General features: G+C 50.0%; 1 protein-coding gene across 1 annotated transcript in view; it reads right to left on the bottom strand.

Moving 5' to 3' along the window:
* LOC147668184 (uncharacterized) overlaps positions 1 to 7,031 on the bottom strand; it is a 95,856-nt gene extending 88,825 nt beyond the window's left edge. Inside the window, exons 1-2 of the mRNA XM_086948719.1 lie at positions 6,137 to 7,031; positions 1,382 to 1,477 (exon numbers count right to left, since the gene is read on the bottom strand). Coding sequence (XP_086804845.1) covers positions 1,382 to 1,477; positions 6,137 to 7,031 — 991 coding nt within the window. The remainder of the gene's footprint in view (positions 1 to 1,381; positions 1,478 to 6,136) is intronic.
* Between the last annotated feature and the right edge of the window lie 5,534 nt (positions 7,032 to 12,565).

Genomic DNA, 12,565 nt, shown 5'->3' on the forward strand with positions numbered 1-12,565 from the left:
TCACAGCTAATGATAGAATAAATGCAAATACAAGAATGGAGGTCTGCTGCTCCTAGCAGGCCTTTGTCCTAATAATCACAGCTAATGATAGAATAATTGTAAATTCAAGAATGGAGGTCTGCCTCTCCTAGCAGGCCTTGGCCCCTGTATTCACAGCTAATGACAGAATAAATGCAAATACAAGAATGAAGGTCTGCTGCTCCGAGCAGGCCTTCGCCCCTGTATTCTAAGCTAATGATAGAATAAAGGTAAATGAAAGAATGGAGGTCTGCCTCTCCTAGCAGGCCTTCGTCCCAGTATTCACAGCTAATGATAGAATACATGCAAATACAAGAATGTAGGTCTGCTGCTCCTTCCAGGCCCTCGCCCCTGTATTCACAGCTAATGATAGAATAAATGTAAATACAAGAATGGAGGTCTTCTGCTCCTAGCAGGCCTTCGTCCCTGTATTCACAGCTAATGATAGAATAAATCTAAATACAAGAATGGAGGTCTGCCGCTCCTAGCAGGCCTTCGTCCCTGTATTCACAGCTAATGATAGAATAAATGCAAATACAGGAATGGAGGTTTGCTCCTCCTAGCAGGCCTTGGCCCCTGTATTCACAGCTAATGATAGAATAAATCTAAATACAAGAATGGAGGTCTGCCGCTCCTAGCAGGCCTTCGTCCCTGTATTCACAGCTAATGATAGAATAAATGCAAATACAAGAATGGAGGTCTGCTGCTCCTTCCAGGCCTTCGCCCCTGTATTCACAGCTAATTGTAGAATACATGTAAATACAAGAATGGAGGTCTGCTGCTCCTAGCAGGCCTTCGCCCCTGTATTCACAGCTAATGATAGAATAAATCTAAATACAAGAATGGAGGTCTGCTGCTCCTAGCAGGCCTTTGTCCCTGTATTCACAGCTAATGATAGAGTAAATGTAAATACAAGAATAGAGGTCTGCTGCTCCTAGCAGGCCTTTGTCCCTGTATTCACAGCTATTGATAGAATAAATGTAAATACAAGAATAGAGGTCTGATGCTCCTTGAGGGCTTTCGTCCCTGTATTCACAGCTAATGATGGAGGTCGCAAATTGCGACCTTCCTAATTAATATTCATAAGACAGGTAATTGTTCTTCATCCTGTGATTGTACATTTAGCAATGCTATCATTTTATACATATGTTGCATTACAAATTGCATTACCATTCGCAAACCAGTTGGGGTGCAAATTGCACACTCCTGGTGTGTGAATAGGAATAGTATATCATATTCCACGTCCCTTCATCCAGTCCTTGCTGCCTGCTCCTAACAAAAGTATCTGTTTTGTAGCTATATCTGAAGCAGAGGTGGGCCATAAAGTCGTCAGGTGTATGAAGATCGGCTCACTTCTGCTTACCCATACGGTAAAGGACGATGGTTACGAAGGTGCTCACGGCTGCCATCACTCCCAGGGTTATAGCTTGTCTCTTCAAGCCACGGAGCTCTGAGGCAACTGCAAATAAAATAATACAGGATTATTTATTACTAGGGTTATTTGCTCTTCAATACTTGATGAACAACCTCCAGCCCGAGTTAGTGTCTTTGAGTGTATGTCAGGACTAACCAGTGACTCCTAGGGGCATATTATCAAGACAGGCAGAAAACTGCCGCTAAAACGGCGATAATGAGCTTGATAATATGCTCTATGGAATTCCAATTGAAGCCCATGTTAGATGTCCTTCACATCTAACCTGGGCTTCAATTGGAATTCTATAGAAGATATTATCAAGCCCATTATCATCGTTTTAGCTGCAGTTTTCTGCTGCTAAAGCAGTGATAATTTTATCGCCTGTCTTGATAATATGCCCCTTATTGTCTGATTGGTCCAGTAAGTGACTGTGTTTGTGCCAGGCCCAGTAAATTATGGTGAGTGTGTACCAGGGCAAGGCACTGATTCGGAGCATTTGCCACAACTGCTCAGAGAATCTTAGTTTGTGCTAGGGCAGCCAGTGACCCCCATCTGTGCCTCCCATCTGTGCCAACATTAACCAATGACTTCCAGCGTCTGCCAAGACCACCACAGATTGCTGGTGTATCCCAAAGTTTATTACTATCTATAAGTGTTTGCTGATCTAGACAGGAATTCTTTGTGTGCGACAGGTCTAGTTATCAACTTTCATTGTTGAAAACTGACCAGTGCCTCTCAGAGCGTTTGCAGTCTGGCCGGTGACTCTCTGTGCCAAACCCAGGCACTGATTCTCTGCGTGTACCCGGCATATCCAGCTTCAGAGTCTCAACAAGTACTATGGTCTTTGATTTGAGTATGCCAAGATGGGGCACTGACTAACAGCGTGTGACAACGCTAGCAGGTCAGTTCCAGTGTATCCATGGCTAGTCAGTCAACATCAGTGTTCATCATTCATGGCCAGTGACTCCCAGTGTGCACCACGACTAGCCAGTGAGAGCCTTAATTAGGTGGTTGGCTCTCAGTGTATGCCAAGATGAGACCCAGACTAACACTGGCTAGTGGCTTTCAGTGTATTCCAGGACGGTAGAGTGTAGGAAAGTGCCCCTTTTTGCATGGCTGCCCTCCACTTTTTGACTGATGTTTATGCACTTTGACTGAGTGTGTCCAGAGTACCTGCCAACCATGTGCCCAGGGCATTTGTTATTTCCCTAAACTGTACTGTTGCAGAACCCAATTGGCACTCTTTGGCCACATGTAAGCCCCTTGTAAAATGTACCACAGGTACTCAGGGCACTATGACCAGGGAAGGCCTCTAAGGGCTGCAGCACTTATTTTGCCTCCTATAGAGGCCCAATACCTTTACACACACACGCGGCCATTGCAGGCTGCGTGTGTTGTTACAGAGCAAAGTGAAGACTCCTCATTTTTGTTTGAATATGTTTTATTGTTTTTACAAAAGCACGAACATAACATCATTTATTGACTTTAGCCGTAACAAGGCACATTGTCTCCACAAGTCTATACATCGATCACGCTGTTTTATTGTACTCCGGATGTTACCGGTGTCATATCTTGTGAGAAAGGGGGGTGAACTGGTGTGTGGTTGGTCACATTAGTCTTGTGATTTATCAAATGTCATGGTTTCTACTCCCAACGGCCGATGTCATCCAGTGGCCACCGGGAGGAGCCACCTTGCGGCTTGTGACCTAACCCCGATGTCTTGGCCTTGTGTGTCTGCACAGAGTTGGGGCTGACATGAGGCTGACATGAGGCCCGTTGCCTTCTTATCACGTGGCTGAAATCCATTCACCCAATGTGTCCGTTGTTATGCGTGAGGCGCTAGTGTGTATCCCACCCTCTCAGGTCTTCCGATGTGCACATTTAACCTTGTGGTCGCGGTTGAGCGTGACGGTGTTGTTGTGTACGTACGTACTTATCTCTGACTGCCTATTCAGTGTGCTCGTTAGTGGAGCCGTTTTAGCCCTTAAAACCTAGAACTGGCTATTTAGTCAAGGGAACAGGGGTGAAAGAAGAGGACAAAGTAAAAATTAAATAGAAGAATAAAAGAGAGGGTGGGGGAGAGTCAACTTTGAGGTGCGTGTTGTGCGACATGGCGAGAGCGTGCTGGTTCAACAGTGGCTGGGTGTGATCGTTACTTACAGTGGAGTCCGACATGTCTGTCAACAGACAGTCGATTCGGTAGTTGGTCGGCGGATCGTAGCGGGGCGTGGGGGTGTATTCGTATGGATCTGACGTATGTATGGTCGCTTGGGGTTAAGAACCCGCATGAGCGGGCTGCGGGCACCTCGTAGCTGGCGCGTTGTGTCCTCACTCAGTGGGGCTTCGGTATCCGCGTGTTATGGCCTCAGTACTGCACATTACGACGTGGCCGTGTCAGGGGGGGGGGGGGTGATCGGGGGAATCCCCTGAGTCTGACGTTCTCGGTGGAAGGAGCATAATGTCTCATCCCAAAGGTTCGGTATGGGGAATTTCCTGAGTCCAACGATCTCTTCTCTGTGAAGAGTACCGGTCTCTGCCCTCGCCCAGTTGTCAAATGAGGTGTGCCAATGCTCAGCGAGTGGTGACTCTTTGCGTTTCCTTTTTTTTTTTTTTTAAGTTTTATTGTTTTATTGCAAGGAAATACAGCAAAGCATAATAAGCAAAATAACACAGTATATTCCAAAAGCAAAATATATAGCAATTTTTAACAGAATACATAATGGAAGAAAAATAAAACATAGCATAAAGAAAATTAAATCCACTCGGCAATTGGTGCCCATATCTTTTCCCCCATGATTCTTTTTTTAACCCCCTTAAGCTTATAAATAGCAGATTCTATGTTATACATAAATAATAATTTTTCCTGCCACATGAAAAACGTGGGGGGATCCTGGCTGATCCATTCTTTAGTAATACAGAATCTGACTGCGGCCATGCAAAGAAAAAGAAAGTAAGAGATTGGTCTGGGCCTACTAACGGTGTGGTCTATACCAAGTAATACCAATTCAAGAGTTATCTTTATGTCACATTTCAAAATTATAGATAAGAAAGTTTCAATTTGTTGATACAGCAATGACAATTTAGAACAAAGAAAAAACATGTGAAATTCATCGGCTGCATACAATCCACATCGACTGCAGTTCGTGCCTACCGTCGTACTCCATTTAACTACTTTGCTTGGAGTACAGTAAAGATTATGGATACACATGAAATGCTGGGATTTCATCATCCCAGTTATAAGACACTCTGCAGCCATTCTAATCGACAATAAGATATCAACATCCGATATACCTAGACTGTTAGCCCATTTCATCTGACATTGGCCTAGATCATATTCCTGCATTAAACTTAAGTAGATAGCTCCTATCCAGGATTTTTTTTGTAAAAGCTCTAGTAAAGGAATTTTAACTGGAGGGATTGAAGGATGGTTCTGCAGGAAGCTAGGAAGTTGTAAATTTTTAAAAAAATCGTTTCTTCCCACAGAAAAATTAATCATTAAACCCTGAGTGAAACCATTTGACCATTATAAAATAAATCACCCAGATGGCTTATTCCTTTCTGCTGCCACCTATACATAATTAAATCATGAAAAATTTCTGGAAGGTATTCCCCGTGACGTGTAGGTATTGCACTAGCTGATGTATAGGTGGCTCCTCCGCGATGCTTCCCCATACCTGTGTGTATGCTCGTACTATAGATGCATTTTGTAAAAACTGCCCGGCAGGCAGTCCCGTGTCTTTGGCAAGCGTTGAGAATGGGAGGAGGGCGCCGTCTGCATACAGATCCGCCATGGTGTCCACTCCAGACCGCGTCCATTGCTCCATCGCCGCCTCCGTCACCACACCTGTGTTTTTAGGCGTGCCCAAGAGCGGGAGTGCCGGAGGGTACGGTCTTAGCGCCTTTGTGAGCCAAGGCTTCTGGAGTAGCATTTACGGGCCACTACAATGTGCAGCCTTGTCTGGTGTATCGTCTTTGCTAGAGAGTGGATCATCGTGTGTATTTGGGTAAGAGACAGGGCATCCGTATCTGTGGCCGTGTCACCCAGAGCTCTTGGTGTGGTACCGCGAGGCCCCCGGCGTCCGTAGGGGCGTATAGTTTCCTCAGCACTACTCGGGGTCTCCCCGCATTCCAGATGAGATCCCTGATCATGGTTTCTAGTTCCCTGAATATACGGGTCGGGACATAGGCTAGGATGTTGGCATAGTAATATAGCAGCCTTGGCAGCACAATCATTTTTACCAGTGTTACTCTGCTTGGTACGTTAAGCGGGGGGGTATTCCAGATGGAGATCTGCGAATGTATGGACGTGATGGCCCGTGTCAGGTTACCATCCAGCACTTCGGGTAAGGTTCTATATATATGCACTCCCAGGTATCGAAACGTGGTGGGGTACCAGGGGAGCCTCACACCACTGATCCTGATATCGGGCTTCAGAGTATCAGGGCCGAACGAATATATACCCCTGACTTGGTCCAGTTCACTTTGAGTCCTGACAGTGCCTCGAAAGTCTGGAAGATGTCTGTTAACTCAGGCGGTAGGAGGGTCAGGTCCCTGACGTTCAGGAGCAGATAGTCTGCATAAAGCGAGATAGTGTGTATTCCCTCCGTAATGGGATTCCCCAGTCTGTTCCTCTGTTTCTCAGTAATTCCGCGAGAGGGTCCGTTGCCAATGAAAAGAGCAATGGAGACAACGGGCACGCCTGACTGGTGCCGTGCCTGACTTTGATTGTAGCAGACAGCAGCTTGCCCGTGCGGACTTGTACCTCGGGATTTCTGTACAGTAGACCGACTAGCTCCATATAGTCATCGCCTAGGTTGAATTTATGCAATGTTGCCAGTAAATAGGGCCATTCCACTGAATCGAAGGCTTTTTCTAGATCCAGAACCAAGCATCCCGATCTTGGCCACTGTCGCACTGCGTATGCCTGGACCCGAAACAGCCTTCTTATGTTCTGTGAGGTGCTCCTTGTGGGAACAAAGCCATTCTGATCCCCGTGTACCAGATCGGGTACTAGTGGTGCTAGCCGTCGGGCCAGGGTTGATGCCAGTATCTTATAGTCTGTACTTAAAAGTGCCAGAGGCCGGTATGAGCCGAGGCGCATACCATCTCTACCCGGCTTGAGGAGAGACACGAGGTTTGCCTCATTCATGGACTTGGGTAGGGACGAGTCCTCTAGAGCTGCAGAGTACATCCAGAGTAGTTCGGGTATCAGCACATCAGAACATGCTTTGTAATACTCGGCTGGTAGCCCGTCCGGGCCAGGAGCTTTGCCATTCGAGAGGGCGAAAATGGCTTCGCGCAACTCGTCTGGCATGAGCGGCATACCCAAGTCATCCCGCTGTTCATCGGTTAACTCAGGCAGCGTGATAGTACCAAGGTAATCAGTGATGTCTGATTGGGGTGTGCGTAGCCGAGATTCATATAGCGCACGGTAGTGCTCCACAAAGGCCTCATGTATCTCTTCCTGTGTGTATACCACTGTCCCATTGGGAATTTGTATCGCCGTCACGGGGGTCGTGCGATCTTCCCGACTGATCAGCCAGGCTAGTAATATGCCAGGTTTGTCTCCTGTGTGTTGCGTGCGGGCTGAGTGGGCCATGTAATTGAGGTGTCGTAGCCTGTCTAGTAACTTATCATGTTCAGTTCGTGCCGCTAGAAGCCTTGCGCCTGCGCCCTTAGCCGCTTCCTGCTCTCCCTTCAACAGTTCTGTCTCTATGTGTTGCAGGTCTCTCTCTACCTGTTGCCTAGAGTTGGCCTGTGTGCCATGCAGTGCCCTCTAAGTACCACTTTGAAAGGTCTCATTCAATTTGAGGGGTAGACGCAGTGCCTGTGTTGTCTTTGAAGTATTGTGCTGTTTGTGCGTATATGGAATGCCTGAAAGGGCCGTCTAGGAGCAAATACGGCTGCAATTTCCATGTAGGCACCGGGGGGTGTGTTTGTCTCCATGTCAGGCCCATTACATGCGGGTTGTGATCCGAGTGTGTGCGTCCCATGTAATATGTGTCTGTTACATGTGGGAGCATTTCACTAGTGACCATGTACTTGTCTAGGCGTATGTGTAGGGAATGTGCCCCCGAGAAGTATGAGTAAACCCTGGTGTTCGGGTTGAGGCTGCGCCACGCGTCCTGCAGGTCCCATTGTGTAGACCAATTTTGTAAGGCTTTCGTGGCGGCCCGTGTCTGTGAGCCCTGCGGTGGAGGGAGTGACCGGTCCAGTGTCAGATCAAGAACACAGTTATAATCCCCACCCAGTACCCATGGGATCTCGTGCCAGGGCGCCAAGGTGTCCGATAATCACACCAAAAAGTCTGCCTGTTCCGTGTTAGGAGCATATATTGAGGCCAGGACTATCAACCTCCCATCTAGTCTGCCGTTCACTATTACATACCTCCCCTCCGGGTCTATGTGTGTGCCAGTCACCGTCAAAGAGGTGCCTGGCCTCGCCCACACCTGGGTCCCTCTAGCAAATAAGGAGTAGTTTGTAGCATAAAGCTGCCCTCGCCATCTGCGATGCAAGACATGAGTCTCCGCCTCGTTGAGGTGTGTCTCCTGCAAGAGAGCTATCTGTATGTGGTGGCGTTTAAGGTAAGAGTAAATCTGATAGCGGCGGGACGGTGTGTGCATGCCCCTCACGTTCCATGTGCATATCTTCACAGTAGACATTGCATATCTATAATATATCCCCCGCCCCGACCTCTCCACCGCCCCCTAGTCAACCACAAGACTCTCAATTTGGGGACGCCCCCGTAGGGCCATCTCGGAGATACAGTCGCTCCTACACACCACAACACAGGTATAAAAGGAATCAGGAAGAACATTTCAGGTGATACGTTAAATCGTAGAAATCAATATACATGAAAAATACCAAAAGGTCGGTTGCCAAACATGCTCCGGTCCATACTCTCAAGGAGAGAAACAAAGTCTAAAACTGAGGGGGTCGTTGTGCAATTAGCACTGCAACTGTGTCTGAATGGTTATGTCTATAGCATGAGTGCCCTATCCCTCCCGGGATTCGTGAACTAAGCTAGACAAATTTCAGAAGAACAAATAAACTAAGTCACATGCAGAAAACACCATACGTTACGTGTCCCGGTCAACCGTCAGCCTGGCGGGCCGGCGTGAATCCAGTGCTCCAGTTATGCATGGCCCTCCGCCGCTGGGGTGCCCGCGGCCAGGTAGGTCATTGCTCCACCCTTGGGACAAGTCTCCTGCTGGCCAGATGACTAGCAAGCAAATGTTTCCCCTCCTGTAGTAGGAGCATGAGTTACTCCTGGCAGGGGGGAGTGTTCCGGGTGGTCGGGGCTTCACGGCCGGGCCAGTTCCAGGTCCGTTCAGTCCCTCAAGCTCTTCCTGGTTAGTACTGCAAAGGCAGTGGGTTCCCAGTATGTAATCAGTGAAGCAGGTCCGCCGTCTGAGGCATAACATCAGGTCGCTCCTCCGATGCCTGGGAGTCCGGTATGCCGTAGATTGCTTCGTCATCGCTGGGGAGGTTCCGGGGGCTTCCGTTCGCCACCTCACTCAGGTCAGGAGATTGGCTGAGTTCCATCACCATGCGAAGGGTATCCTGTTTCTCTACTGTGTGATCTCTGCTGGGGGGGTCCTGTTTGACGCCCCCCGCGTGCCACCCGGTGGTCTCTGTCTGTTTCCGCGCCGTCTCCGGGTGCCTCCGGCGCGTCGCTGGTCAGGGACACCAGCTGTCTTTCTTGGGTCTGTTTCCGTGCCACTGTCCAGCAATGCCTCTACCTCTTCCGGGTTGGTGAAGAAATGCGTTTTTTCGTGAGCCACCACCCTCAACTTCGCAGGGAATAAGAGAGAGTACTGTAGTCCAAGTTGTCTCAGGCGTTTCTTAACTGTCAGGAAGGAGTGTCTTTGCCTCTGTACTTGCACCGTGTAGTCCGGAAAGAACATGACGGCCGTGTTATCGATCCACACTTCCTGGAGTTTGTGCGTTTCGCGCAGGATGGAGTCCCTGTCACAGCAGTTCAAGATGCGGAGTAGCATTGGTCTGGGGTTGGAGCCTGTTGGTAGAGGCCTTGTCGGAACTCTGTGCGCCCGCTCCACCACAAAGTAAGGCGAAAGTGATCCCTCCAGGAGAGTGTCTCTCAGCCATTTTTCCATGTGCTCTTCCGGATTCCTCCCTTCATATTTTTCCGGTACGCCGACTATTCGCACGTTGTTTCTCCGTGCCCTCCCTTCTGCATCCTCTGCCTGGTCTCCAAGGAACTCCATCCTGTTCAGGAGATTCTGTACATGCTTATCTGTTTGGGTGACCTGTGGTCGTAGCTCCTTCATGTCTCTCTCCAGAGATGTAGTGCGATCTGCTAGTTTCTTGTGGTCAGCTTTCAAGTGGGTAAGGTCAATGGCGACATTATCGATTTTGGTCGCCAGGGAAGTGCAAGTAAGCTGGATGGATTCCCCTAGCCTCTCCATGGCAGCCAACATGGTGTCCAGGTTGGCTGCCGTTTGGTCCGGGTCCGCATTCTTCCCAGTCTTATCCATCTTGCCCCTAGGTTGCGTGTTCCCGGTCCCAGTCCGGGCTCTGGTTCCTCCTGACATTAGCACCTTGGTATACGTATGGTCTCCATCAGAGGCGGCGGCTGGGGCTCACTCACCGACCAGTGGATTGGCTCAGGCGTGTGCTCAGCAGTTGGCTCCTGGGAAGCGGTCCTCTCCCTATGTTGCATCAGTACTCATGGACAGCGCCGGTCCGCCCTCCGCTTGCCACGTAGCGTTCAGGGGTATCCCGGTTCCTGTACCAGTCAATCAGCCTCTGTTACCGTGGGTAGCGTGCCGTTCAGTTGACAGTGAATTCCGTTGCTTTTTTGTATTCTTTTTTTGAAAATCCACTTGCGTGGGCTCCCCAGGTCGCGCTCAACACCGCCCGTCCGGGAAGTGAGTGCTGGATTGCACCACTGGGTCAAGGGTTCCCTGCGTCCTCCACAGGTGTTCCTCCGGTGCGTTCCACTCGGCAATGGGGTGCTATTCACCCCCCCCTCGTGTCTTTCCAGTTGTATGTAGTACTTGCCGCTTGTCGCTTCCCAGGGACTCCTCTGCCCACGGGCCGCTATCACCCCGCTTCCCGCGGCTGCAGGCGTCTTCTTTGTTCTCCACTGCCGTTACTCCATTTTGTACCACCACGTGTTCATATGATGGCGTCTCTGGGATCTTGGGCCGCGGCCGCCAGCGCCCACGCAGTCACCGCTCCTGGTTTCTATTGCCACGACGTGTCCTGGCGCCTCAGGGTTCTCCAGTTCCGAATCCTGGTTTTGTCCCGACTCCCCTGCCGCACTCCATGCCAGTCCCCAGCGTGCCGGCGTGGATGCCGTATTACGTTGCGGAGGTTACTTGCGTTCTCGCTCTCCCTCCATGTTGGTCTCGTGGGAGGAGGCATGGTGAATCCTGGTTTTCCGTGCCCCTCTCGTCAGCCCCAGTTCATGCCACAGGCTGGTCTGACTGTTTCCACTAGCGCCGCCGCGCCAAGCCGCAGGCCGCGCTTCCGGGCCTAGGTCCTCCGCTAAAGCAGCGGTCTCTCCTACAGTCCAGTTCAGGCCGGCGTCGATCCGCTCGGCCGCCCTGCTCGGAGACCCCGGCGCCGTCCGGTTCTGACGATCACCGCCAAAATCGAAGGGGTGCACGCCCGCGATGGCGCCTGTATTTTTGGTCAGCTGTAGCTGGGGATTCAATGGATAAATTCGCCGGGAAGGGGAGCTCAGAGCGGAGCTCTACCCCAAGGCATCCATACCAGTTGCGTGCTTAGCCATGCCCCCAAAGTGAAGACTCCTCATGACACACATCACATGACTGCAATCCACTGCCTTGGCATAGATAAGCTACTCTTCTAGCTGGGTGCACTATAACAGTGGTGAGGTTACAGGTGCATGAGCCCTGTACCACTACAGTGTCTAAATCAATTCTCAAGACATGGTAAGCGCAGTATCGCCATAAAGACTATACAGTATAGGACTTTGTCATTACCAACTGTACAGCACCATAATGGCATTACTGAAAACTGGAAGTTTGATATCAAACTTCTCAGCACATTAAACCCACATTGATGCCTAGTGTGGAATCTAATGAGAAATGCACTCAGAGGGCATCTTAGAGGTGCCTCCTGAAAAATGACCTATCTCTGGCCAGCTGCCACCACCAGACATGTCTTTGTACCCCTGGGTTAAGAGGCTGCCACTTCTGTGGTCCTGAAATACAGCGCATCCTGGGTAGAGGTGTCAAGCCTCCTCTCACAGGATGGACAGGGTCCACGAAAGGTAAGCTTCAAAGGCTTGCGGCCCTTGCAAGCTGATTAAACCATTTGTTACACCGAGCAACTGGTCCTCACCGGTGCTACCCCCCCCCCCCCTTTTGGCGGGAGAATCAGCAGGGAAACAAAGACTGGAAGAGAGATGTGCCCACCTTGATTAACCCTACACCTAAGGTGGCGGAGGCAATGTGAGGCACAACTCTCAGTCCCCGCCATCTTGCAGATGGGGAGACTCAACCAAACAGAGTGAGGCTTATGCCCCCTCCCACCAGAGGGTGGCATACTAGGGGTGTGTATCCACCCCAAGGAAGGGACCCATTAGTTCTTACCTGTACCTATCTGAAATGCCCTTAAATTCAGTATTTAGGGGTGCCTGTGCACCTTTCCTCCTCAGTCCAGAGCCGACAAGAAGTACCAAAAAGAAGGACCGAACAGCCGCACTGAGAGAAAAAGAGGAGGACTCCAACTGATTTGGCCCCAGCCCTACCAGCCTTTCCCAACCTTAGTCTCCTCCAGCAAAACCCTGGTATGTCCTGCAGCCAGCAGCCTGCAAGAACCCGGAGGACCTGCCCTGCATTTGAGACCCTGTCTCCAGTGAGCAACAGACTTGCTCAAAAGCAACCGACTCTAACTCCAGCTGACTTTACGAGTCCACACCACTCTGCACCCGGCGCCCTGAGCCCGAGCTATAGATAACCTAAGGAGGTCTCCCCAGCGATCCTAACTTGGGATCTGGTGACCCCTGAACAGCCACAAGCTTCTAACCTGAGCTTGTAACTATTACTTGGAATTTCCCCCTAACCACGAGTGAAGGCGGCACCCCTGACCGCCTCTCTGAGCAAAGCAGTCTAAGAGGTCTGACTCTGATAGTTCGAC

Source organism: Lissotriton vulgaris, unplaced genomic scaffold (assembly GCF_964263255.1).
Source record: "Lissotriton vulgaris unplaced genomic scaffold, aLisVul1.2 SCAFFOLD_688, whole genome shotgun sequence".
NCBI classification, from domain to species: domain Eukaryota; kingdom Metazoa; phylum Chordata; class Amphibia; order Caudata; family Salamandridae; genus Lissotriton; species Lissotriton vulgaris.